This window comes from Myotis myotis, unplaced genomic scaffold, assembly GCF_014108235.1.
Source record: "Myotis myotis isolate mMyoMyo1 unplaced genomic scaffold, mMyoMyo1.p scaffold_m19_p_4, whole genome shotgun sequence".
Lineage (NCBI taxonomy): Eukaryota > Metazoa > Chordata > Mammalia > Chiroptera > Vespertilionidae > Myotis > Myotis myotis.
Window position 1 is genome coordinate 12,188,404 of NW_023416346.1, and position 27,235 is coordinate 12,215,638.

The 27,235-nt window shown below is 53.6% G+C and overlaps 1 protein-coding gene across 2 annotated transcripts; it reads left to right on the plus strand.

The window, feature by feature from the left end:
- Positions 1–16: 16 nt before the first annotated feature.
- Positions 17–26,933, plus strand: ARHGAP4 (Rho GTPase activating protein 4). 2 transcript variants are annotated; one of them, XM_036304767.1, is made up of 22 exons: positions 17–269; positions 9,244–9,451; positions 9,527–9,689; positions 10,618–10,680; positions 10,966–11,151; positions 11,759–11,887; positions 11,970–12,191; positions 18,957–19,058; positions 19,928–20,119; positions 20,211–20,295; positions 20,561–20,588; positions 20,842–20,944; positions 22,334–22,394; positions 22,470–22,547; positions 22,635–22,769; positions 22,876–22,981; positions 23,076–23,309; positions 23,404–23,477; positions 23,558–23,741; positions 24,415–24,504; positions 24,833–24,926; positions 26,299–26,933. In XM_036304767.1, exons 2-22 carry the CDS (start codon positions 9,246–9,248, stop codon positions 26,536–26,538), a joined length of 2,775 nt encoding a protein of 924 aa, XP_036160660.1. In that variant the 5' UTR covers positions 17–269; positions 9,244–9,245; the 3' UTR covers positions 26,539–26,933. The 2 variants fall into 2 exon arrangements, with proteins under 2 accessions (XP_036160660.1, XP_036160659.1); XM_036304766.1 differs by lacking the exon at positions 17–269 and adding an exon at positions 3,459–3,573.
- The last annotated feature ends 302 nt before the right edge of the window (positions 26,934–27,235 follow it).

The window sequence follows — 27,235 nt, forward strand, 5'->3', positions numbered from 1 at the left end:
AGGTGGAACTCCCAAGTCTGATGGCTTTCAGCATCTTTGGGCGCTAGGGAGGGAGACCTTGGAGTTCTGGGAGCCACCCCCACCTTGGAGACAGATGTTCTGCCTTCTGAGCCCTGCTCTTCACTGCCTTGCTGGGCTTTAGATGCCTAAGTCCAACTGCTCATCGGGCTTCTCCACTGATGTCCTATCTGGATAATGGCCCAACCAGCTACCCAGTTGCTGAAGTTCTGGCAACTGTTTTTGATTTCTCCGTCTCCTGCATCCAAAAGGTCAGTGGGTCCTGTGTCCCTTGAATCTACTTCCTAACCTAAGCCTTAATTTAAAAATAATTAATAGACTTTATTTTTAGTAGTTTTAGGTTTACAGAACTGAGCAGATAGTGTGGCGTTTCCACACACCCCATCTACCCCCTCAGTTTCCCCTATTAACATTCAGTATTGTGTTACATTTGTTACAATTGATGAGCCAATATTGATACAGTCCAGGGTTTACATTTCCCTCTATGGATTTTGACAAATGCATACTGTCATTTCATGCAGAATATAAGCCTTCTATTTTTCACAGCTTCACTATAACCCCCAAATTTGTTCCTGTGCCCTTTTTTCTGGCTGCAGCGCCATCACTTGCTGCTCCTAGCCCCAGAGCACGCTGTCTGGGCTGCCCACCTCCCAGGGAAGCTCAGCACTCCTGAGCTGTCACTACCTTATGTCCCTGCTACTGCAGATGGCACGCTGTTCCCCCTGCCTGGCTGAATTTTTCGCCATTGGGCTAGAGCTCGCATCTCATTGGCTGGCGCCTGACACGTGATCAGCAGGGGGCGCTGAAGCTAGGGGGCGGGGGTAAGGTCTGAGGGTTGCGTCTGCGCACTGCCGCTCGCTCGCTGGTTCAGGCAGCGCTTTGTTTTGATTGGTTCCGCTACTCGCTCCGCCCTCCGCGTCTGGCGTCAGTCCCTTCTGGTTCGCAAGCGGCGGCGGGCTTCGTTCCCAGGCTCTGACTGGTCCGGCGGCGGAGGCAAGCGTTCACGGGCGCTGCCTAGGCCGCGCCCCAACGCTGGTGGGAGGGAGCCGGTGGAGGTTTGCGCGGCGCCCGCCTTCCTCTCTCTGCCCAGCCCACAGGGACCTAGCACACCCTTTGCCCTCGGTGCCCTGTTCCCTTGCGGGCCCTTGAAGCTCGGCCGCCCCCAGGCGGTTGAGTTTCCTGGGCGGAGGTGGGAACTGCGGGGGGGGGGGGGGGGGGGGAGCGGGAGGGGAAGCCACAGGCCCGAATGGCCCTTGGAGCCCAGCACTTCCTTGCCTCTGCAGCACCTTCCTCTGGGAGGGGCCGCTTCCATTCCTATGAACCGAGCCGTGGGTGGAAGGCTGAGGGAGGGAAGGCAGGCTCCCTTACCCTCTCGCCATGTGGCTGGGATACGCTGCGGGGGCGTTCCACCTCCCCCCCCCCGCCCCCCAGAGCCTATACACTGAGGTGCATAACATTGCACCTCATTGTTAAACTTCTGGAGAGCTGATTTGTAGGTAAATAGGAGGGGCCTCACGGCCCAATTCTTGCTCTGATGTGGACTGCTTGTAACAACCTCCCCTTTTATCTCATCTCCCCTCTGCTCTGTCAGCCATGCAGCAGATCTGACCACGGTCACCCCTCAGGACCAAGTGTACACTGCACTCATTAACAGGTTTAGCAAGGTCCCTCAGATCTGGTCCTTGCCTAATGCAGGATAATGGGATTTTGAATTCTCTGGGAACAATAGAACTGAGGCTAGTTAAGGCCTTAAATGCCAAACAAGTGTCCTAAAAGCTAAGGCTAATTACTTGAGGTTTTAAAGCAGTGGCTGGATGGGGCATTGCGTCAGCATTTCTGGAGTCAGAAAAGGACTGAGAGCATTTGAAAGTAGGGGCTGAGGTGAGTTCATCAGCTTCCTGGGGGCTTGAACCCTCTGCTAGGCTCTGTTGGATGGTTGAGGGGCTTTTAGGGATCACTCAGGGCTCGGATGGAGAAAAGGGGGGAAGGTATGTTGGAGTTTGCTGATGAGGAGCATGGGTTCCTGACACAGGAGCAGTTTCAGGGGTGGGGGCACCCTTGCTGCAGGAGGGGGCAGGAGAGGCTCCCTCACCTGTCTTGCTGAAGGATCCAAACAGTTGGTACAGCTGAGACCTGCTGCTGGAGGCGCAGGTCCTGGGACTGCTGGGATTTGGCCAGCTCCCCAGCCTCCAGCCCCAGCCTCATGGACACATAACATCCTAGAGAAGGCCCTTGGTACTGGGGGAGGGGGGGTGGGCAGCAAGCTGAGGAGGTATGTTTTCCCTTTCTGGGTAAGAGAATTGCTTATAGTTGAAAGGCAGGAAGTACCTGCACCCCTGCCCCGCCCTCCCAAAGGGCTGCAGGTCTAGGTCACATGTGCTCACACGTGTACAGAGCCTGGCTTTGATATCTCTGCACACAAAGGCCTGGACCCCTCGCACTAGTGCCTACAAACCAGCCTCCCTGAGCACAAGCCTCACTCCTCTCCCACCATCTATACCCCAGGGATTTCCCTCCCACCCAACTGAAGACAGTGGTATAGTCTGTCTTGTCACCTGCCACCTGCTCCTGCCTTCCCCATTTGCTGGAGGAAAGCTGTTGCCCTGTGGCTTTGAGTTGCTAGAGAGGGGTGCAGGGAAACTACAGTACCCCTGGATAAGGGGGGGGGCAGGCTTACCCTCAGGCTTGCTCTGAAGGGGCAGGGGGAAGGCTGTACCCCCACCCCCAAGCCTAGGACAGGACAGGTGCAAGCTGCAGGGGAAAGGAGACAGAGTCTCTTCCGGCAGCAGGAAGTGGTAACCACCTATGGGGAAACAAGGCTTGTTCCTCCCTATGGGGTGGAGCAAAAGGGGAACCTTAGCTGAGCCCTGCTGTCCCCCTCATAGGGGGGCTGGAGGGAACAACGGCTGAGGTTCTATCCTCTGGTGCTGACCTTCCTTCCCAGCCCACCCTGGGAACGTTGCACCCAGTTCTCCAGGCTCCTTGCACTTATCCCTTAGGGCTGTGACTTGGGAAGGGTGGGCTCCATCTTAAAACCCTAAGGTTCTGGGGGAAGCTGGTGACTCAAGGAAGTCCAGGGCCTGGAGCAGCTCCTAGCATTGAGGGCCAGTGGCCATGCTGTGAAGAGTGCTGTATGGCAGTGGTGGCTAGGCAGCCTTTTAGAGGTGGCAGGTCAGCAGCCAGGGGGTGCCAGCTTGCTGGGCACTTTGGGGCTCTCACACTGGCCCTGGCTGCTTGGCACGAGAGCTCTGGGCACAAGGCGGCCCAGGTGTGGTCTAGCGCCCAGCGGGAGGGGTGGCAAGGCCCCAGCTCAGTGGGACCCCTTCCCCCAGGCATCCTTCGAGGGCATTGCCAGGCCGGGGGTCGCCCCGCCCCGGGGCTGCGCTGGGGGCGGAGCTGGGCGGGGCTGGTGGCGGGTGCTGGCTGCGGAGCCCCAGGAACCCTGTGTAGTAGCAGCAGGGCTCGACGGCGCCGCTGCCCGGGCTGCCATGGCCGCGCACGGGAAGCTGCGCCGGGAGCGGGGGCTACAGGCCGAGTATGAGACGCAAATAAAAGGTGAGAGGGCGCTGGGCTCTTCCGGTCGGGTTCCCTGTGGGGACCCAAGGCTGTAGGGGAGCCCCAAAAGTCCCACTGCTGGCCCAGGGCCCAGTATCCTCCCCCAGTGACCTCAGGGGATGTTGAAGGAGGGAGCCTGAGCCCCCTGACCGTCACCCCTTCCTTCCCCTTCCATCCCCTTTTCCTCCTCCATCACTCCCTTTCTTTGGTTTCTGCCCTCTTGAGTTCTCCCTGCACTTCACCCAAGGAGAAGAGAATGGGGCCTCTGGGTGCACCAAGGTGACCCCCCAGAAAGTGGCATTCTAGCCAGAATGAAATCGAACACTTTGTCTTTGCTGAGGGGGGGCCGGTAAGGAAGTCCGAGCGCCTAGGTGGATGTATTAGTGATGCCTTTGTCCTTAAACCACTTCAGTCCCTGTGGTCCAGCCCCTTTGCCTTCCCTTGGGCACTGAGGTGGCTCAGAGCTAGGGCCACTGTCTCTGGATCAAGCGGGCACAGTGAGTCTTGTCCTGAGAGATTCCTCAGGCCAGCCTCACAGCCTTCTGAAGAGTAGACCTCTTTGGGCGCCGATAAACACGCTGTGCAAATCACATGCAAATCAGCTTTGCAAATTCTTAGTCGACAACTTCTGCGGTTTTATTTAGGGGTTTTATTTAGGGTGTGGTGACTCCTGCAAAGGGAAGAGGGTAACGTCCAAAAGCACCGGCAGTTTGGGGGTCATAACATTTCTCAGGGTCTTTAGTTGTGCGACCCCCAGATATCATTCTCCTTCGCTCTGTTTGCCGATGGAAGAAACTGAAGCTCAGAGGAGCCGTGACTTGCACACAGTCACGCGGCACTGCAGCTCCTAGGAGGTCCAATGAAATGACCCCTGAAGTTTCTTCCAACACAGAGATGCAGGCTGCAACATAATTATCAATGCAAGCAATTGATACTAAAATATGCCCGAGTCCCCCCCACCTTAGAGAGGCGGCCTTCCACCCAGAGCCAGCGTGAGGCAATGGTGAGGGTGAGCCAGCTCGCCTAGCCTCACCTTCATAATTTTGAAGATGAAGGGAATGCTTCTCATCCTGCTTCCTCAAAATGCCACGAGGTGGGCTGAAGGACTTTGGAAACTCTTCAGTCAGCAAATATGGGTCAGTTAATTGACACGGAAAAATTGGGAGTTTGAGTGAGGCTGTCTTTCAGATGTTCCTTATCTGCTCTGGCCCTCCGATGATTTTAGCTTCTGTTCCCTGCCCCCCACCCCCATCACCGACAAAAGAAACTTCCTACCAGGCTAGAAAACAGGATCACTGTTTTGGCACCCTAAATTCTGACAGGTCAGCAGAGTCGTGGTCGGGAGGCCATCTTCTCTTCTGCTTTGCTTGTCAGCAGAAGTGAGACCTAGGCCTTGCTCACAGGAAGTGCTGGTGGGGCCCAAGCAGAGTGGATTCCATCCTTCCTTATGACAGATGTTTTCTATGCATCTATTCTGTTTCTTTTGCTGAGTAAAAGAGAACCAGTTGCTTCCGTCCTTCCAGCTCAGAGACATCTAGTAAATAAGGCATCACACAATTTTTTAAATTATTTTTTTAAAATATATTTTATTGATTTTTTACAGAGAGGAAGAGAGAGGGATAGAGAGTTAGAAACATCAATGGGAGAGAAACATCGATCAGCTGCCTCCTGCTCACCTCCCACTGGGGATGTGCCCACAACCAAGGTACATGGCCTCACATAATTTTTTAAAAATATATTTTATTGATTTTTTACAGAGAGGAAGAGCGAAGAGATAGAGAGTTAGAAACATCGATGAGAGAGAAACATCGATCAGCTGCCTCCTGCACACTCCCCGCTGGGGATGTGCCCACAACCAAGGCACATGCCCCTGACCGAATCAAACCTGGTACCCTTCAGTCCGCAGGCTGACGCTCCATCCACTGAGCCAAACTGGCCAGGGCAATTATTTTTATTTTAAAATATTTTCATTTCAGAGAGGGAGAGGGAGAGAGAGAGAGAGAGAAACATCAATGATGAGAGAGAATCATTAATCGGTTGCCTCCTGCATACCCCACACTGGGGATCAAGCCTGCAACCCGGGCATGTGCCCTGACCGGGAATTGAATCATGACCTCCTGGTTCATAGGTTGATGCTCAACCATTGAGCAACACTGGATGGGTGACATCACACAGTTTTAATTATGAATCTGACCACTATAAAGGGAAAGCCCGGATGTCTAGAAAAGGGGGGGCGGGGAAGAGGGCCAGTCCTAGTTTGGGGAGAGGTCAGGGAAGGGTTCTCTGATGCATGCATCTGAGCTGAGATCTGAGAGGTGGACAGAGATATAGCCTCGAGGCTGGGACCAGGCACCAGGTCTTGGTCCTTAGAGAGCGCTCATTCCCAAGTCTCCTACTTGACACCAGCCAGTGCGCATGTCTGGATCCTGATCCAGGCAAGGCTGCCCTGAAGAATAAATGAAACAGTGTGGCAGACTGGTCCATTCAGAACTATCATTGTCCCCAGGGAGCTGTTGCTCTGGGAAGGCGGGGCAGATGCCAGAGGAGGGTGAGGTGAGCTTTGAGGTCTCAGACGTTTCTCGCAATGAAATGAAATTTACTTTTATTCACAAATGTTACCCCGAATCAATGAAGGCACTCCACCTGGCCTGTGGAGCTGAGAGTCAGCCACTGGAGCCCGGCCTCAGATGATAGAAAGACCCTCTCTTGCTTGCCTCTGCCCTGGTCTGCATTGATTTCACTGTCAGGAAGTTGCCCCTCACCCCCAACCCCTGTCTTCCCCAGGCTTCCATTTACCCAGCTTGACCCCTCGGTGGAAAAAAGAGCACCTTTTCACTAATTTTATTTTATTTATTTTTAATTATATTTTTTATTGATTTCAGAGAGGAAGGGAGAGGGAGAGAGAGAGGTAGAAACATCAATGATGAGAGAGAATCATTGATCGGCTGCCTCCTGCAACCCGGGCATGTGCCCTGACCAGGAATTGAACCGGGACCTCCTGGTTCATAGGTTGACACACCCTCTGAGCCATGCTGGCCGGGCATCTTTTCAGTAATTTTAGTGAAAGTGTGTGGACTGTGGCCCCTGTGCCCATCACTGAGCCAATGGTGGGGGTGAAGGAGTCGAGGGACTAGTTATGCATGCAGCCACATCTGGGGCACCTGGAGTCAGGGAGAGGGACCCAGGGGCTGGGAATAGGAAGGGGTGTTCCACAAAGGGGGATCAGAGTTGGAGATGGTGCCCAGCAGGCAGAACCCACTAAGGCTGCTCCACACGCCACACCCCTGGGAAGTCACTGGCGGCACAGAAATCCAAATGGTACCGGGACTGAACTGTTCACAGTGGGGTCCTCTCAAAGAGCTAGCCCAGTCCTGCACTTCACCAATCCTCGCAGGTTGGCTCCCTGGACCGAGCCCTTATTGTCTTTTGCCTGGACTGGTGCAGTAGCAGCCAATTGGGCTGGGCGCTTCCCTCTGGCATTTGACCTCTTCCTGGGCTCCCCACGGCAGCCCAAGGGGGCTGTGGCTGCCCTTTCCCTTGGCCTCAGCCGGGAGTCCCCTGGCCTAGGCTCCCCGTGCCCCCACTGGCCTCTCAGACTCCCTCACTTCCCCTGGCACCGCTGACCAGCCACACTGGCTCCAACCACCTTCACTGTTCCCTCTGCCTGACTGCTCTTCCCCCGGTTGTCCCCACGGCTCCTCCCTTGCTTCCTTTAGTTCTCGGCTCCAGTGTCACTTGTTCCTGACCACCCTCCTCTAAAAGAACCCTTCCCGGCCCCCTGCTCTGGTCTGTTCACTAGCTGTCTGTTCCCCATTCCCATCTCAGCTCCATGAGGGCAGGCGCTCGGTCAGCCCTCTCTGCGGCCAGAACGCGCCTGGCGCAAACTGGGTATGTAGTCAACTTTCTGCGAATGAAGAAAGTGCCGGGGTCCAGCCCCAGCAGGTCCAGGGGTCCCCAAAGGTGTGGACGGAGTTGGCGAAGAAGGAATGACACGGAGGCAGCGTTCAGTTGATCAGCAGCCTAGCCAGGATCTCTAGCCAGGATCTCCAGTGAAGTTCTGGTTTGGATCTCCAGCCAGGTTCTGTAGCCATGTTCCCTCGCTAGGTTCTCCAGCCAGGTTCTGTCCAGGTTCTCCAGCCAGGTTCAGTCACCAGGTTCTAGTCAGGTTCTCTTGCCAATTTCTGTAGTCAGGTTTAGTCCAGGATCTTTTGCCATGTTCTCTCGCTAGGTTCTGTCTCTAGGTTCTGAGGCCAGTTTCTGTCCAGAATCTTTTGCCATGTTCTGTCTCTAGGTTCTTCTCTAGGTTCTGTGTCTAAGTTCTGTGCCTCTTGGTTCTGTTTTCTAAGTTCTGTCTTCTAAGTTCTGTGTTGTTACATCTGTATTTATACCAGTTGATTCCAATCCTATCAATCTCTATTCCAAAGGTTAGGGCGTTTCTTATCTCCATTCCAGGGAGTAAAGATTATGTAGCTTAAGCATGATTGTTCGTAGTTAAAGTGATTAATTACCCGCCTGGCACTTAGTTAAGAGGTTTTATTCCCTCCCTAACTTCAGGGGAAAATCCCTACCTGGGGAAACAACCTTTTTCAGAGACCTTGGTTAAAACACATAGTGCCAAGAGGGTGAGCAAACATATTAAGAACAGTATGCCATATATGCCAGGTCCCTTGAAACAGCAAGGATGGACTGGCTCCTGGCAAGAAAGCAGTTAATGTCCCTCCCGAGGCACATGGACAGAGATTAGTAAGTGGGTGACCTGCTTGCCAGAAGCCAGGACAGTGACTTATTTACCCAGGAGCCCCAGTTCCCACCTGGGCACGCGGTGGGTGGCAAAAGTGTTTGCAGCCGTTGCTTCAGCTCGTCATTCAGGCGGTTCTTGGCTGTAGGTCTGTGTGGGGAAAGCAGCGTTGCTTAATCAAGCCAGTGATAAGGTGTCAAAAGCCAGCAGAGTGGGGGCCCCGGGTGTGGCTCTATCTGCAGGGAGGTGGGACTGGGGGTGTCCTGGGGTGGGTGATCAGGAGTGGGAACCGGGGACAGAAGACAGGCCGGCTTCCTCACTCCCTTCACTTGTCAGCTCTGACCAGCACCCCCCCCCCCTCCCCGGCTGTTGGCCTTGGCCATGAGGCTGCCTTGGCCACAAGTTCACTGCAGATTTGGCAGAGCGCCACAGCCACCATGCTGTGCAGCCCCGTGTGTCTGCTTTTGTAGGGAGGCTGTTTTGCCTGGGGTCCTGGGCATCTAAGGGGCAGGAAGTGGCAGGGGAAGCAATTCTGGGGCTTTCCAGAAACCGGGGAGTTATGGGAAGCCTAAGTGAATGGCGCCTGGCTGGGACAGGGCAAGATGGGGCTAGGGCAGCTTTGTGTTCTCACCATCACATCTGGCTCCTGGATCTGCCATGCTCCCTCTCACCCCTGGCCCTTTGCATGGCTCTCCCCTCTCCCTGAAATAGCCTTCCTGTTCCTCTTCAACCAGTTGGGCCTGGCTGGTTCCCTTTAGCCTCAGCCCAGAGGTCCCTCCCTTCAGGACTGATCTGAGCCCAGCTGGACGTCTGAACCTGGAACTTCTCCCTGGGGGCCTCCTTCTTCCCCTCCTGCCCCAACCATCACCCTCAGGGCAGACAGGCAGATAGGACAGCCTGCTGCCCAGGCCTGAGCCACTGTTTCCCCACAGAGATGCGCTCGCAGCTGAGTGAGCAATTGCGCTGCCTGGAGCTGCAAGGGGAGCTGCGGCGGGAGCTGCTGCAGGAGCTGTCGGAGTTCATGCGGCGCAGGGCCGAGGTGGAGCTAGAGTACTCCCGAGGCCTGGACAAGCTGGCCGAGCGCTTCTCCAGCCGAGGAGGCCGCCTGGGGGGCAGCAGCCGCGAGTATCAAAGCTTCCGGTAGGTCCTGATTGGCAGGATGGCCGTGCCCGGGCTCAAGCCCTGCCCCCAGTCTGAGTGCCCCTCTGTCCCCAGGAAGGAGCCGACCCTCCTCTCATCCTTGCACTGCTGGGCCGTGTTGCTGCAGCAGACTCGGCAGCAGAGCCGGGACAGCGCGGCCCTCAGCGAGGTGCTGGCCGGGCCACTGGTCCAGCGCTTGAGTCACATTGCGGAGGATGTGGGGCGCATAGTCAAGAAGGTAAGGCCCATGCCCTGGCTGGTTTTACTCAGTGGCTAGAGCATCTGCGTTCGGACGAAGGGTTCAAGGGCACATGCCCAGGTTGTGGGTTCGATCTCCAGTGGGGGGTGTGCAGGAGGCAGCCTATCTATGATTCTATCTCATCATTGATGTTTCTATCTCTCCCTCTCCTTTCCTCTCTGAAATCAATAAAAATATAAAAATAAATTAATTAGCCGAAACCGGTTTGGCTCAGTGGATAGAGCGTCGGCCTGCGGACTGAAGGGTCCCAGGTTCGATTCCGGTCAAGGGCATGTACCTGGGTTGCGGGCATATCCCCAGTGGGAGATGTGCAGGAGGCAGCTGATCGATGTTTCTCTCTCATCGATGTTTCTAACTCTCTATCTCTCTCTCCCTTCCTCTCTGTAAAAAATCAATAAAATATATTTTAAAAAAAAATTAATTAATTAATTAAAAAAAACAAAAAGAAGGTAAGGCCCTGCCTGGCCGGCGTGGCTCAATGGTTGAGTGTCGACCTATGAACCAGGAGGTCACGGTTTGATGCCCTGTCAGGGCACGTGCCTGGGTTGCGGGCTCGATCCCAGTGTGGGGCATGCAGGAGGCAGCCGATCAGTGATTCTCATCATTGATGTTTCTCTTGCTCTCTCCCTCTCCCTTACTCTCTGAAATCAATACAAATACATTTTTTTTAAAAAAGAAGGTAAGGCCCTGACCCTGGGTCTAGGAGGTGTGAATAGCCTCAGGATCTATCAAGGGCAGCCTGTGGGTATGCAATACAGAGGCATCAGGGCTGGGAGAGCTAAGGGACCAAATGGGTGTCAGGCTGGGGGGAGCCTTGAGTGCCCAGCTGAGGTGCGGTGACCATCCCAGGACAGCAGTGGGTGCCGCACTGGGGCAGTGATTCTGTCGCTTTTCCCCTCCTCCCCAGAGTAAGGATCTGGAGCAGCAGCTGCAGGAAGAGCTCCTGGAGGTGGTGTCCGAGCTTCAGACGGTGAGGATGCCAATCAGAGGGAGGCTCTCATATTACATCCCCACCCCCACCCCCACCCCCGCCGGCCCAAGGAGGTGGATCGGGTGTCCAGGAGAGCCCTACGTTTCAAGGACTGCAAGCATGGCCCTTTCTCCCTGCTCTGGGCACAGGCTGGGTGGGCTAGGAGCTCATATGGGATTGCCTTACTCTCAGGTCTGAGTCACTGAGTGTTTGGGAGGAGGACGGGGAGGGCTGGCTGTGGCCTTGGCCTTCAGCAGGGCTGCCTGGCCTTGGGCCCCCGTACAGGCCAAGAAGACATACCAGGTGTATCACACGGAGAGCATGAATGCCGAGGCCAAGCTCCGGGAAGCTGAGCGGCAGGAGGAGAAGCGGGCTGGCCGCAGTGCTGCTCCTGCCACGGCCACCACCCCCACTGAGGCAGGGCCCCTGCGCAAGACCTCTGTCAAGAAGGGATCACGAGTGGTAGAAAAGGTGGGCCTGGAGGCCATGGGTCAGTTTCAAGGCTATGGCTCCTGGCCTTTGTCCCTTTGAGCCCCTGGCCCTGACCGGGGCCTGCTAGAAGGTGGTGGGGGGAAGGCAGGGCTGCGGAGGGGAGAGCCACAGACCTCTGGCAGGGCTGTAAGAGGAGGGCCTGGGCTGTCTGCCCCCCAGCTCATCAGGGGCGAAGAGAACTCTGGTGCTTCCAAGTCCAGGGGCCTTTCCACTCATCCTCCCTGCCTCCTGCAGTGCCATGAGGTTTCAGAGGCGCAAGGAGACATGGAGAGTGGGTGCTGGGGTGATGTGCAGGGATAAGGAGCATTTGAAGAGAGGATGGAGAGGTTGAGGGTGGCAGGAATATCAGAATGTAGAGGCACCAAGCTGGGAAGAGCTGAGGTGGAGCTGGGGTTGCCAGCCCAAGGCTGCAGGGTTTGTGCACAGTTAGGAGGGGTGGCTGAGCACGTCGGGGTTTCTGGCCATGCTTTTGAGGAGCCTGTGGGACTTCGGCTGTAGCTGTCCACGTGGAGAGGGTAGGGAGGGGGAAAGAGTGTGGGTGATGGCCGGGTAGATGACCCTGCTGTACTTGCGTGGTCCTGAGCAGCGTCAGGCCAAGTTCTTGGAGCACAAACTGAAGTGCACGAAGGCGCGCAACGAGTACCTGCTCAGCCTGGCCAGTGTCAACGCCGCAGTCAGCAACTACTACTTGTATGACGTCTTGGACCTCATGGACGTGAGTGCAAGGTGGACAGGCGCGGGAGCTGGTGCCCAGTGCCCTGGGGCCCGCCCGAGCCGTGTCCTTGCTTTCTCCCCAGTGCTGTGACACAGGGTTCCACTTGGCCCTGGGGCAGGTGCTCCGGAGTTACACGGCTGCCGAGAGCCGCACCCAAGCCTCCCAGATGCAGGGCCTGGGCAGCCTGGAGGAGGCGGTGGAGGCCCTAGATCCTCCAGGGGACAAGGCCAAGGTGCTGGAGGTGCACTCGGTCGCCTTCTGCCCCCCGCAGCGTTTTGACTACCAGCCCCATGAGGGGGATGAGGTGAGGGTCACCGCCCCTGCCCCTTAATGCCCCCAGCATCGACGCCAAGGGCTTTGCGTTCTCTGCCCTTCAGGTAAGTCAATGAATTTCACCTTGCTAAGGGGTTGAAACTCGAATGTAGCTTATTTCTCAGACCCTCAGTCAATGGCCTTGAGGCAAATGACGTTTCCACGCTTGCATTTGAAGCAAATAAATTTCTGTGGCTCATTGCACTTCACTCAGCGAATGAGCACCCACCTACCCCAACAGCAAACACAGCAAAAATATCACCAGTGTTGACACCAGGTGGTAGGTGGGCTTATGGCTATCCATATAGTCTTCTTCCAATTGTTCTATATGTTTTAGACATTTCATAACAGACTTGGAGGGAAATAAACCATACAAGCAATAAAATATAGCTAGGCATTGTTTTTTTAAATATGTTTTTATTGATTTCAGAGAGGAAGGGAGAGGGAGAGAGAGATAGAACCATCAATGATGAGAGAGAATCATTGATCGGCTGCCCCCTGCATGCCCTCCTCACTGGGGATGGAGCCCAAAACCTGGGCATGTGCTCTGACTGGGAATGGAACCTGGGACCCTTCAGTCCGCAGGCCGACGGTCTATCCATTGAGCCAAACCAGCTAGGGCTAGGCATGGAGCCCGGTGTGGGGTGTGCAGGGGGATGGAGCCCACAATCCAGGCATGTACCTTCACCTGGAATCAAACCGTGACCTCCTGGTTCATAGGCCAACGTTCAACCACTGAGCCACGCCAGCCAGGCAGTAGGCATCTTTTTACTTGTCTCTGCACTCTTTTTTTCCTTTACCAGTTTATCCTAATGGGCATTGCGCATGGACTGGGATTGCATGGAGCATTCAGTTATTTTATCTGTCTTTTGACCAAAATAATGGTTGAAAAAGTCAAAGATGCCGGGCCGGCGTGGCTCAGTGGTTGAGCAGCAACCTATGAACCAGGAGGTCGCGGTTCAGTTCCCGGTCAGGGCCCATGCCCAGGTTGCAGGCTTGATCCCCAGTGTGGGGCGTGCGGGAGGCAGCTGATCAGTGATTCTCTCTCATCATTGATGTTTCTCCCTCTCCTTTGCTCTCTCTGAAATCATTAAAAGTACATTTTTAAAAAAAAGAAAGAAAAAGTCAAAGGTTACTCCAGGCTTCCAGTGGCATACAGCTATTCTTGACCTCACCCTTTCTGTTCTTGATTCCTACTCCCCCAAAATAGCCACTTCCCCGTCTTCTAGCTGCTGCTTCTGGACCTTCCGTCTGCGTGTTCAGATCATGCAGCGGCTGCTAGTTGCTTTTCAACTTTCCATAGGCTCCGCTGACTTCCTTCCATGCATGACCAGGGCTCAGCCCCACCATATCCCTGTAATAGTCCTCGCACCTTGTCCACCGCGCCACGCAATCTCTGCGCTCGCTCTTATTTTTACTTTTTAAAATACATTTCTATTGATTTCAGGGAGAGGAAGGTAGGGGGGGAGAGAGAGAGACAGAACCATCAGTGATGATAGAGAATCATTGATCGGCTGCCTCCTGCATGCCTGAAACTCACATAAAAATACTATTGACTGTCAACTGTAATTGAAAAATAATATAAAATGAGACTTATTATAATTAAATGTTGGACCTCATGGGTTAATTCTCTAATTTCCTTATCTATGCTCTTTCCTATTTCCACATCTCTATGCCTTTTAATTCTGCTTTCTGAGAGATTTCTTCAACGACCTCTTCCAACCCCTTGTTGAATTTTTTAAAAAGTGTACTTTTCATACTTTTGTTTCTAAGAGTTCTGTTTTGTTTTCCAAATTCCTGTTTAAAATAATCCATTGTTCTTGTTTCACGAATACAGTATCTTCTCAGATATTTCTGCAATGTTTATTTTTGTTTGCTTGACAGTTTTCTCTGTTCCTTGCATTTTCTTCCAGTATTTTTTTAAAAATATATTTTATTGATTTTTTTACAGAGAGAAAGGGAGAAGGATAGTCAGAAACATCAATGAGAGAAACATCGATGAGCTGCCTCCTGCACACCCCACACTGGGGATGTGCCCGCAACCAAGGCACATGCCCTTGACTGGAATCGAACCCGGGACACCCCAGTCCGCAGGCTGGCACTCCATCCACTGAGCCAAACTGGCCAGAGTTTCTTCCAGTATTTTTTTAAAATTTGTTTTAAAAAACAAATTGATCTGTCTTCCATTTTAGAGTTCCCCTGAAATGGCTGACTTGGCTATCAGTTCATATTTAAGAGGAGGCACAGAGAGGGGAATTAAATACATGATGTGGTCCAGCCGCCGTGGCTCAGTGGTTGAGCGTCCACCTATGAACCAGGAGGTCACGGTTCGATTCCCAATCAGGGCACATGCCCAGGTTGTGGGCTCCATGCCCAGTTCGGGGGGGAGGGGCCATGAAGGGGGCAGCCAATCTATGATTCTCTCTCATTATTACTGTTTCTATCCCTCTCTCCCTCTCCTTTCCTCTCTGAAATCAATTTTTAAAAATGTGATGTGTGTGAGCAGAGGTGGTCAACAGTGCCCTTCCCCACAGGGTGGCTGGGCAGGGACTCACATCAATGCAGCGAGGGAGACCCACACCTTGGGGAACCGAGAAGGTGCATCTCAGTAAGAGGTTGCTAGGAAAAACTCTAGGACTTGGCCTAGAATGGGGGGAGGGGAGTTGGGAGAGAGGCTTGACTCTGGCTTGGATGTTGACAGGAAGCAGGGGTAACTCTGAGTGTGTGTCTTAATAAGTCTTATCTAGCCCTAGCCGGTTTGATTCAGTAGATAGAACGTTGGCCCTTGGACCGAAGGGTTGTGGGTTCGATTCCGGTCAAGGGCCTTGGTTGCAGGCTCCGGGTGGGGCGTGTGTGGGAAGCAACCAACTGATGTGTCTCTCTCACACTGATGTTTCTCTCTGTGTCTCTCCCTCTCCCTTCCACTCTTTAAAAAAATCAACAGAAAAATATCCTTAGGTGAGATTAACAACAACAAAAAAAGTCTTACCTGGAAGTCAGGGTGAGCGATGAAGGGAGGCTAAAGCTGTCTTCGGTGAGGAAGCAGCAGTCACTCCGGAGCTGGGACAGAGGAAAGTTTGCTTATATTTGTGGCTTGGACAGCGTTTTTGTTTGTGCGCAGACATGATTACAAGGTGGTCATGCTTTTGTCTTCACCCCTCATGGTCACAGAGGGGCCTTGTCTGATGCTGATGCTCTCTGACATTCCGTATGGTCAGTGGGACAGCACCAAGACCCAGCTGTGAGTGCCCGGCCAGCTCCAGATGGCGGCGGCTGCCTTGCTCTTTCTCATCAGTAGGGAATTTCGTCACCTTCAGCTGTGACTGGTGTCCCTGAGTCCAGCATTCCTCTGATTTATCCTTTCCCCAGAGTAAATCTCTAGCTTTCTGCTAATAGTGTGGGTTTTGAGAGGGTGGGTCTTCTAACCTCAGTGCTCCCTATGGCCTTGATAGTCTTTTAAAAAGTATTTATTTGTTAAATTTATTGGGGTGACATTGGTCAATATGAACGTATAGGTTTCCGGTGTGGGTTTCTATGTTACAAGATCTGTATATTGCACTGTGTGCCCACCACCCAAAGTCAAACCTTCTCCTGTCACTTTATATTAGGACTCCTGTCTCCCCCCATTCCCTTCCCTCTGGCAACCACCACACTGCTGCTTGTGTTCACCAGTTTCAGTTTTATATCCCACATATGAGTGAAATCATATGGTTCTTAGCTTTTTCTGACTGACTTATTTCACTTAGCATAATGTTCTCAAGGTCCATCCCTGTTGTTGCAAATGGCACTGTTTTATCTTTTTTATGGCTGAGTAGCATTCAGTTGTGTATATGACCCTAACCGGTTTGGCTCAGTGGATAGAGCGTCGGCCTGCAGACTGAAAGGTCCCAGGTTCGATTCCGGTCAAGGGCATGTACCTTGGTTGTGGTCACATCCCCAGTTGGGGGTGTGCAGGAGGCAGCTGATCGATGTTTCTCTCTCATCGATGTTTCTAACTCTCTATCCCTCTCCCTTCCTCTCTGTAAAAAATCAATAAAATATATTTTTTTAAAAATTGTGTATATGTACCACAACTTCTTTATCCAGTCCTCTATCGAGGGACACTTTGGTTGTCTCCATGTCTTGGCCACCGTGAATAATGCTGCAGTGAACATAGGGGTGTATATATCTTTGCAAATACATGATTTCGAGTTTTTGGGGTCTATCCCCAGGAGAGGGATTGCTGGGTCATATGGTAGCTCTATTCTTAATTGTTTGAGGAATCAGCAGACTGCTTTCCATAGTGGTTGTACCAGTCTACCTTCCCACCAGCAGTGGATGACGGTTCCCTTTTTTCTACAGCCTCTCCAACACCTGTCATTGCTTGTCTTGTTGATAATGGCCACTCTAACAGGTGGGAGGTGGTAGCTCATTATAGTTTTGATTCGCATTTCCCTCATTGCCTGTGAGGTTGAACATCTTTTCATATATCTATTGGCTGTTTGTATGTCTTCTTGGGAGAGGTCTATTTTCAGGTCCTCTGCCCGCTTTTTGATTGAGTTGTTTGTTTATTTGGTGTTGAGTTTAATGAGTCCTTTATATATTTTGGAAACTAAACCTTTGTTGGAGCTACTGTTTACAAATATCATCTCCCATCTTGTTGGCTGCCTCTTTGTTTTGTTGTCTGTTTTTCTTGCTGTGCAGAAGCTTTTCAGTTTGATATAATCCCATTCATTTATTTTTGCCTTTACTTCCCTTGGAGTCAAGTTCATAAAATGTTCTCTACGACCAAGATTCATAAGTTTGGTATCTATATTTTCTTTTATGTAACATTGTTTCAGATATTATATTTAGGTCTTTGGTCCATTTTGAATTAATTTTTGACCATGGGGACAAACTGTAATCCAGTTTCATTCATTTGATGTGGCTTTCCAGTTTTTCTAGCACCATTTATTGAAGAGATTACTTTTACTCCATTGTGTGTTTCTGGCTCCTTTGTTGAAAATTATGTCCATATACATGTGGTTTTAAAAAAATACATATTTTTTATTGATTTCAGAGAGGAAGGGAGAGGGAGACAGAAACACCAATGATGAGAGAGAATCATTGATCGGCTGCCTGCACGCCCCACACTGGGGATCACACCCACAACCCGGGCATGGGCCCTGATGGGGAATCAAACCGTGACCTCTGGGTTCTTAGGTCGATGCTCAACCATTGAGCCATGCCAGTAGGGCATACACGTGGTTTTATAGCTTGGCTCTCTATCCTGTTCCATTGATCTGTGTGTCTTTTTTCTGCCAATACCATGCTGTTTTGATTATCATAGCTGTGTAGTATAATTTGAAGACAGGTAGCGTGATATTTCTAGCTTTGTTCTTTTTTCTCAGGATTGCTTTGGCTATTCTGGGTCCTTTGTTGTTCCATACAGATCTGATGCTTTCTCATTCTATTTCTTTAAAAAATGACATTGGGATTTTTGATGGGGATTGCATTAAATCTGTGTATTGCTTTGGGTAGTATAGCCATTTTAACTATGTTGATTCTTCCAATCCATGAGCATGGAATATTTTTCCATTTTGTTATGTCTTTTTCGATCTCTTTTAATAAAGCTTTGTAATTTTCAGTATATAGGTCTTTCATGTTCTTTGTTAGGTTTTTTTCCTGGGTATTTTATTCTTTTGGTTGCAATTGCAAAATAAATTGTTTTTGGGGGGTTATTTCTTGTGTTTTTTTCCTAAATATATGTCTTATTGATTTCAGAGAGGAAGGGAGAAGGATAGAGAGATAAAAACATCAATGATGAGAGAGAACCATTGATTGGCTGCCCCCTGCATGAGCCTGCAACCCAGGCATGTGCCTTTGACCAGAATCGATCCCAGGACCCTTCAGTCCGCAGGCTAACGCTCTATCCACTGAGCCAAACCGGCTAGGGCAGGAATTGTTTTCTTTTTCTTCATTTCTTTTTCTGAAATTTTGTTGTTAGTATACAGGAAGGCGATGGATTTTTGCATGTTGATTCTGTATCCTGCAACTTGACTGTATTTGTTTATTGTTTCTAATAGTTTTTTTTTGGTGGAGATTATTTTTTATCATTGTGGTAAAATATACATAAGATATACCATTTTTGAAGTGTACGGTTCGGTGGCATTAAGCACATGAACCACGACCACCATCCACCTCCAGGACTTTTTCGTCTTCCCAAATTGAAACTCTGTTCCCATTAGACACTTAACCCTGCATTCCCCTCCCCCAGCCCCTGGCACCCACTAATCTCCTCTCTGTCTCTATGGAGCTGCTTCTTCTGGACATTTTATGTAAATAGACTCAGGGAATATACGGCCTTTGTGTCTGGCTTCTTTCACTCAATAGAATGTCTTCAAGGTTCACCCACCTTGTAGCAGGGATCAGCCAGGACTTCATTCATTTTCGTGCCTGAATAACATTCTATTTAGCGTGGATGCGCCACACTTGCTGATCCATTCATCAGCCGTTGGGCACTGGGGTTGCTGCTGCCTTTGGGCTGTTATGAGTGTGCAGCCATGAGCATCCATGCGCAAGTCTGGGCATGCTCCTTTCTCTTGGGGCGGCGCCCTTGCTATTGTTCGGATGCAGATGTACAAAGCGTCAAGGCCTGCTGGTCCTGTACATGAGGCAGTGGAATGTGCTCAGTTCCCTCGTGCCCCGCAGACCTCAGTGCCCGCCCCTGCCCCCACTCCCACGTCTGAGCTCTCTGCCTTCAGGCTCGGCCTCAGTTCCCTGACGCTGCCCTTTGCAGGTGGCTGAGATCCAGGTGGAGGTGGAGCTGCGGGACGAGATTCTGCCCAGAGCCCAGAATATCCAGAGCCGCCTGGACCGACAAACCATAGAGACAGAGGAGGTATGAGTGGCCCGGCCTGGCGTGGGGGATAGGGACTTGGAGACACGGAACCAGATGGCCATAACCTCCCTTCCTCTTCTGGATTCTTTTTAAAAAAATGTTTATTTTTTTAAAAATATATTTTATTGATTTTTTACAGAGAGGAAGGGAGAGAGATAGAGAGTTAGAAACATCGATGAGAGAGAAACATCAATCAGCTGCCTCCTGCACATCTCCTACTGGGGATGTGCCCACACCCAAGGTACATGCCCTTGACCGGAATCAAATCCAGGATCCTTCAGTCCGCAGGCTGATGCTCCATCCACTGAGCCACACCGGTTTCGGCTAAAAAAATATGTTTTATAGCCCTAGTTGGTTTGGCTCAGTGGATAGAGCATCGGCCTGTGGACCAAAGTGTCTCAGGTTTGATGCCAGTCAAGGGCATGTACCTTGGTTGCAGGCTTCTCCCCGGCCTGGGTCAGGGCTTGTGCAGGAGGCAACCAATCGATGTTTTCCTCTCACATTGATGTTTCTCTCTGTCTTTCCCTTTCTTTTCCACTCTCTCTAAAAATCAGTGGAAAAATATCCTCGGGTGAGGATTAAAAAATACATACATATATATTTTTTAAATTGATTTCAGAGAGAAGAAGGGAGAGGGAGAGAGGGTTAGAAACATCAATGATGAGTGAGAATCATTGATTGGCTGCCTCCTGCACACCCCACACAAGGGATCAAGCCCACAACCCAGGCATGTGCCCTGACCAGGAATTGAACCATCACCTCCTGGTTCATAGGTCGATGCTCAACCACTGAGCCACACTGGCCGGGCCAGAGTTGGATTCTTGTCCCTTGCCTGTCCCCCATTTCTTCCTGCCCTGTCTCCTCCCCAGGTGAACAAGACGCTGAAGGCCACACTGCAGGCCCTGCTGGAAGTGGTGGCATTGGAAGATGGGGACATGCTTGACTCCTTCCAGGCCTGTCCCTCCACTGAGTCCCTCAAGTCCACCAGCTCGGACCCAGGTGCTCGGCAGGCGGGCCGGAGGCGGGGCCAACAGCAGGAGACTGAGACCTTCTACATCACGGTGGGAAGAGCCGGGCTGGGGGGCAGGGGTGGGGTACAGGGAGGGCCCAGAGCTGGGACTAAAACTGCAGGTTCTTTTGGGGGCTTCCCAGAAACTCCAGGAGTACCTGAGTGGGCGGAGCATCCTTGCCAAGCTGCAGGCCAAGCACGAGAAACTGCAGGAGGCCATTCAGCGAGGTGGGCCCCACTCCCGGCCCCATTAGTCTCTTTCACGCCACCCCCAGGGCCAGGAGCAGCACCTGCCCTTGGCACCCCACCCACCCATGCTCCTCTCTGCCCAGAGAGGTTGCTTGACGTGAAGGAAATAATCCAGCCAGGTTCCTGGTCTCTATTGCACCCTTGGCCCTGCTACTGCCCTTGGCCTTCAGGCCACACCTTCCTCTCTGCAGTGCCTTGAGGACCTCCTGGCCCGAGAGGCACACCAACACTTTCTGTTCCCCAGGTGACAAGGAGGAGCAGGAGGCACCTTGGTGAGTCCTTCATGAGGGGCTGGTTGGTTTCAAGGAGCTGGGGTTCTGCAGGGGTCAAGCTGTGATGGCCCCACCTCCCTTGTCCTTGGGGCACAGCTCTGCTGCGCATTCCTCTGTGGCCTCAATTTCCCACTTTGCCCAGGGGGTTCTGGAATAACTCCCACAATCCAGGGCCCTGCTTCGTTGGGCTGGGGGGTGGGGCATCCTATTCTCCATGCCCGAAACCCTCAGAGCCAGCTCCCATTCATCACAGCGCCCAGTACACACAGAGAAAATTCCAGAAGAGCCGCCACCCCCGCCCCAGCTCCCAGTATCATCATAAACTCTTCGGGGGAGACATGGAGAAGTTTATCCAGGTACTTGCTTTGCCTCACGCTCCAACTAAATGCAGGCCCTTGCCCGGCCAGTGTGGCTCAGTGGTTGAGTGTTGACCTATGAACCAGGAGATCACGGTTCGATTCCCAGTCAGGGCACATGCCCAGGTTGTGGGCTCAATCCCTGGTATGGGGTGTGCAGGAGGCAACTGATCAGTGATTCTCCCTCATTATTGATGTTTCTGCCTCTCCCTTCCTCTTTGAAATCAATAAAAATATGTGTAAAAATAAATAAATGCAGGCCTGCATTCTGGTCTCTCTCTGGCCCTGGGCCACTTCTGTAGCCTGGCTGCCTATGACCCCAGTGTCCTTTGTTGCCACACCCTTGTCAGCCCACCTTCCTGGGTGGGCCTTTGCGGGGCCTCCACTGATGGAGGGGAACGTCCTTAGCTAGTAACACACATCCACAGAAAGCCTCTGGCAGCGGCTATTATTTTTCATGCTGTGATTATGTATGTAAACAATCCAAATAGAGTCGACAGACTGTTTAAATGAACAAATTCAAGTTTTGCAATGCTACTTGATTAGAGGTCAACATACAGAATTGGATTACATTTTCATGCGCCAGCAATAGTTAGCAAGGAAAATGTAAGGCTCTCCCCAAAATGGCACCAGGGACATCAGACACCTGGGAGCCGATCTTGCATGCAGCTTGCCAGGCCCTGTGGCCAGCAACCATAATACATTGTTAAGAGAAGACAAGTTGGCCCTAGCCGATTTGGCTCAGTGGATAGAGCATTGGCCTGCGGACCAAAGGGTCCCAGGTTTGATTCCGGTCAAGGGCACATACCTTGGTTGAAGGCTCCTCCCTGGCCCGGGCTCTGGTTGGGGCACGTGCAGGAGGCAGCCAATCGATGTGTTTCTCTCACATCGATGTTTCTCTCTGTCTTGCCTTCTCTCTCCCACTCTCCCTAAAAATCAATGACCCCGCCCGCCGCACACAGAGCACAGACTAGTCAAAGATAGATACTAAAGTAATAGGTTATGTAAGTTATGCATTCTAAATTGGGTATTTGTAAATAGCGCCAGGTAGGCCTTCTACCAGTAGTACTCCAAGAGTTACGGCAGCAAAGGGATTTAGAAAGAACATTTTTTTTGCACAGTTAATTTACCATGTCAAATTGTTGTAATGTATACAGATTTTCTGTTCCAACATTCCATTGTAAACTTCTTGTTAAGACTGTTAAGTTTTTATTGCTTTCGTATGGAATGCAATTGCAAAACTAAAAAGAACCTTTAACTGGAAAAAAATCAATGGAAAAATATCCTCGGGTGAGGATTAACAACAACAAAACAACAACAACAAAAAATGAGAGAACAGGGTGGGATGTGCCGTGTCCAGAGAGATGTGAACACCCTCTCTGTCCCCAGAGCTCAGGCCAGCCCGTGCCCCTGGTGGTGGAGAGCTGTGTCCGCTTCATTAACCTCAACGGTAAGCCTGGCACCTGGCACCCATCTGGGGGGTGGGGGAGGCCTCGGTGCCCACCAGCCCTTTGTTCTCCCACAGGCCTGCAGCATGAGGGCATCTTCCGGGTGTCGGGGGCCCAGCTGCGCATCTCAGAGATCCGTGATGCTTTTGAGAGAGGTGGGGACAGGAAGCGTGGGGTGGGGTAGGGTGGGAGGCTGGCCAGACCGGCTGTGCTCAGCCTCCTGCACCCTGTGTTGTCCTCAGGGGAGGACCCCCTGGTGGAAGGCTGCTCGGCCTGCGACCTGGACTCGGTGGCAGGGGTCCTGAAGCTCTACTTTCGGAGCCTGGAGCCCCCGCTCTTCCCCCCGGACCTATTCCTGGAGCTTCTGGCTTCTGCAGGTGAGGCCAGGGCCCGAGGCCGGCGGGGTGGGCAGGGCTGGTCCCCAGTGGCCCGTGGCCGCACTCACGGGCTTCTCTCTTCTCGGGGTGGTGGCCTCGATCACAGAGCTGGAGGCCATGGAGGAGCGGGTGGAGCTGGTGAGCCGCCTTCTGACACAGCTGCCGGGCCCAGTGCTGGTGGTGCTGCGCTACCTCTTCACCTTCCTCAGCCAGTGAGTGCTTCTCGGGGGGCCAGGGGGGCTGCCCAGGGGGTGCAGGGGACACGGGGCAGGGAGTTCCCTGCTTGTGACTCGCGTGTGCCCCCAGCCTGGCCCAGTATAGCGATGAGAACATGATGGACCCTTACAACCTGGCCGTGTGCTTTGGGCCGACGCTGCTGCCCGTGCCCCCTGGGCAGGACCCCGTGGCCTTGCAGGGCCAGGTGAACCAGCTGGTGCAGACGCTCATTGTGCAGCCCGCACGGGTTTTCCCACCCCTCACCCTGCTGCCGGGCCCTGTCTATGAGAAGTGCATGGCACCACCTTCCGCCAGCTGCCTGGGGTACGCTCTTTGTGTTGCTGGGGGATGGGGTTCGGGGGGCGGTCCAGTGGAACCCCCTAAATGCTCATCGTCCTTGCTCTACTCTGGGCCTCAGGGACACCCAGGTGGAGGGACTGGCAGGCGAGAACGAGCCGGAGCTGGAAGCTGGGACCCCAGCCCAGGAGGATGGTGAGGGTATCTGGAAGGAGGATCCCACCCTGGCCCTACCCTGGGTGCCCCCCCCCACTCAGACCCCTTCTTCTCCCCAGTCCTGGAGGGCGTCGTGGAGGCGGTGGCCTGCTTTTCCTACACAGGCCGCACGGCCAAGGAGCTGACCTTTCAGCGTGGGGACGTGCTGCGGCTGCACGAGCGGGCCTCGGACGACTGGTGGCGGGGCGAGTGTGCTGGCACCTGCGGGCTCATTCCGCACAAGTACATAACGCTGCCTGAGGGGTAAGTGAGTGCCCCATGCTGTCCGGAGACTCTCCACAGCTGCCCTTCCCCCAGGTACTGGCTCTTTCGTACCCCAAGTCTCAGAGTCTGGAGGCTTTTTTATTTTTTTTTAACTTTTTAAAAATATATTTTACTGATTTTTTACAGAGAGGAAGGGAGAGAGAGAGAGAGTTAGAAACATCGATGGGAGAGAAACATGGATCAGCTGCCTCCTGCACACCCCCTGCTGGGGATGTGCCCGCAACTAAGGTACATGCCCCTGACCGGAATCGAACCTGGGACCTTTCAGTCCGCAGGCCGACGCTCTATCCACTGAGCCAAACTGGTTAGGGCTGGAGGCTTTTTTTAAAAAAATATTTTTAAAAATTGATTTCAGAGAGGAAGGAAGAGGGAGAGAGAGATAGAAACATCAATAATGAGGGAGAATTATTGATAGGCTGCCTCCTGCATGCCCCACACTGGGGATCAAGCTCACAACCTCGGCATGTGCCCTGACTGGAAATTGAACCATGACCTCATGGTTCATAGGTCAGTGCTCACTCAACCACTGAGCCATGCCAGCTGGGCAGCCTGTAGGCTTTCTGTGTGCCCTTCTGAGCACTTCTTACTGCCACTGAGGGCACAAAACCTGCTGGCCCCCAGCAACGTAAACAGGCAATCTTTCTGACTCCAGAGCAGAGAAGCACGCTGTGGGCCTGGAGCTGCAGGCTGGGGAGCTGCTGAGCAGTGCGGAGGGCCTCCCGGCTGTGGAGATCACCCAGCGGTGAGCAAGGGGAGTTTGGCCCCTCGGGAAGACCCTTCTGGTGGCCTCACTGCCCGCCCCCACCTGAGCACTGCTCTGGGGGCCAAGCCTGTCCCAGGCAGCAGGCAATGGGCCGGGCTGGAGGGGGATGGGGCCAGGTTTTGGGCACCTGGAGAGAAGCCCAGTGGGGGAGAGTTGTCTGGGTGAGGGATGCCACAGGAGGACAGAATGGACCCGCTGGGCCAGCCTCACTGTCTTTCTCTTGGCCACACCCTGGGATGGGAGGAGTCACTGGCAGGTTGTGGAGACTTCCCAGGGCCCCACCTGGCTCACTGTCTGTGCCCTGCAGGCCAGAACTATGTACCCCATCCGGGGGCTCTTTTGGGCACAGACGGCACTGTTTGGTCCCAACCTCCCCAGATCGACATGTGGAGATGGATAAGGTGAGTGGGGGACGGCTGAGCAGCAGGTGGGGGATATCTCTCTGGGTGGGAAGGGTGCCTTGCCTCCCCTTATGAACCAAATTCTTCCCTCCTGAGGGTTTAGTCTGTCCTTCCTGACCTCAGACAGGCTGGCTGAGCCCATCCCAGAGAGGGGCAGGCCAGTGAGGGGAAGGATGGGCCCAGGGGCAAGGACAGGGGACACAGAGGCTCATGCATTTGGGCTTCATGGTTCTTTTTAAAAAATATATTTTTATTGATTTCAGAGAGGAAAGGAGAGGGAGAGAGAGAAACATTAATGATGAGAGAGAATCATCGATCAGCTTCCTCCTGCACGCCCCCCCACTGGGGATCGAGCCCGCAACCCAGGCAGGTGCTATGACTGGGAATCCAACTGTGACCTCCTGGTTCATAGGCCAATGCTCAACCACTGAGCCACGCCAGCCGGGCCACCCTCTCCACATTTCTCATATGGTTGGTTCTTCAGTGGGAAGTGACGAGTGGTTTGGGAGAGGGGCTACCGGGCAGGCTTCAAGGCTGGAATCTAGAGCCAGGCTGGGTGGCAGGTGGTGACATGGCAGGAGCTTGGTGGGCCAGGGAGGATGAAAGGGACAGATGGCAAAGAGGTCGGAGGGGGTGGCTGGCTATGGAGCTGGGCAGGACAGTGGTTCTCTCAGGGGGCAAGAGGAGGTGCTGGGCATGGCTCTGGCAAGGGGTGCAGCCTGTTGAGCCCCGGCTTCCTGCTCTGTCCAGTGGACCCAGTGCACCCACCCGATGGGTGCTCACTGCTCCCAGCTGAGACAGGCCCTGAGATCAGACTGGGCCCAAGGAGAGAGCTTGAGAGTAGGCTGTGTCGGGTGTGGCCCAGTGGCCAGGCTGAGAGCCGGGGGACAAGGGGGCTGAGTTGGACCACCAGGTGGTGAGGCGGGGCTGGGCAGCTGAGAGATTCCAGGGGAGGCCATCAGCAGGTGGGGCCCGGCGGGGTACAGCTGGATGCTGATTTGGGAGCTCCTGCATGCTGGGAGATCTCAGGCTGGGAGAGAGTGGGCATGAGAAGGAGAAGGGGGCAGTCAGGGCCCAGCCAGAGGCTCCCACACTCGAGGCTGGGTTGAAGATTGCTGTCCCCAAAGGAGGTGGTGACAGCCACACCAAAAGTGGCAGGAGGAAAACTGGGCAAGGGAGGAGGGACAGGTTGGTGGCAGATGACTTTGGTTTGGGAGTGGGGGGGTTCTGGTGGAGGGTTGGGCAGCAGGGGGTAGGAGGGCCTCACTCCTGTGGTCATCGTGTTGTCAACACACTGACCCGGGGGTGGGGGGAGTGGCAGGGCAGTGAGGGACACTCCTACCAGATGCCCTCCCTTTCACCTCTCTGCCAGGCTGTGGCGCAGACCATGGACTCCGTGTTTAAGGAGCTCTTGGGAAAGACTACCGTCCGCCAGGGCCTGGGGCCAGCATCCACCAACTCTCCCAGCCCCGGGCCCCGCAGCCCGAAGCTTCTAGGCCACAGCCGCCTGGGCAAGAACAAAGGCTTCTCCCGCAGCCCTGGGGCGCCGGCCTCACCCTCATCCTCATCGTCCCAACCCCCGGGCCTGGACTCACCCCTCAAGCCACACTGAGGTGCTGCTGGCTCCTCAGCAGACCCCGCCCCCCCTCACCCGAAGGGTTGCCAGCAAGACCCTCCTCCCTCCCCAGTCCCTTTGCTTCTCCCTGGCCCTGTCCAGCAAGCACGGAGCACCTGCTCTTGACCCTTTGCGGAAAGGACACGGCTGCCCAACCGAGCCCCTGCCTGCCCCAGCCCTGGCTTAGGCCCCTTTGGGAGGCAGCCAGCGGAGGCTGGGGGCAGTCCCTCCCCAGCTTGCCTGTGAGGGCTCATCAGTGGCTGTTGGGTGGTGGGTGCCCTTGCTCAGATGAGCAGGCCTGCCAGTGCCCAGGCCCTTCTCTGCTTCAACCGAGGGCACGAGACTGGCAGGGGTTGGCAGGCCTGGCAGCCATTCATAAAGACTTGAGCATTGACTCCCCTACGTGAGCCAGGTCTCTTGTTTTGGGGGACTGGGCACGTGGATACAGGGACAACCCCCTGTCACCCTCACTGCTTGAGGCCAGATGCCAGGGCGCTCAGCAAAGGCGGCAGGGTGGGCGGCTGGACCAGCTTCTGTTGGGAGGCGGGGGGCTCGGCACAGGGCTGTGTGGGCCGGGGGCTTGGACATTTGAAGGCTGTCACATGCATCGTGAGCTCCACAGTCAGACGTGTGGGGGGGGGGCAGGGGGGGTCTGAGGATGTCTTTCCATGCCACCTTCACACCCACTGTTAGC

What these genes read in the sequence shown, in the direction of transcription:
- ARHGAP4 (XM_036304766.1), top strand. Translation starts at nt 3,507, where the DNA reads ATGGCCGCGCACGGGAAGCTGCGCCGGGAGCGGGGGCTACAGGCCGAG. An exon ending in TGGTGTCCGAGCTTCAGACG is followed by an intron (nt 10,681 to 10,965) that starts GTGAGGATGCCA and finishes GCCCCCGTACAG; the next exon opens with GCCAAGAAGACATACCAGGT. An exon ending in CCTTCCGCCAGCTGCCTGGG is followed by an intron (nt 23,310 to 23,403) that starts GTACGCTCTTTG and finishes TCTGGGCCTCAG; the next exon opens with GGACACCCAGGTGGAGGGAC.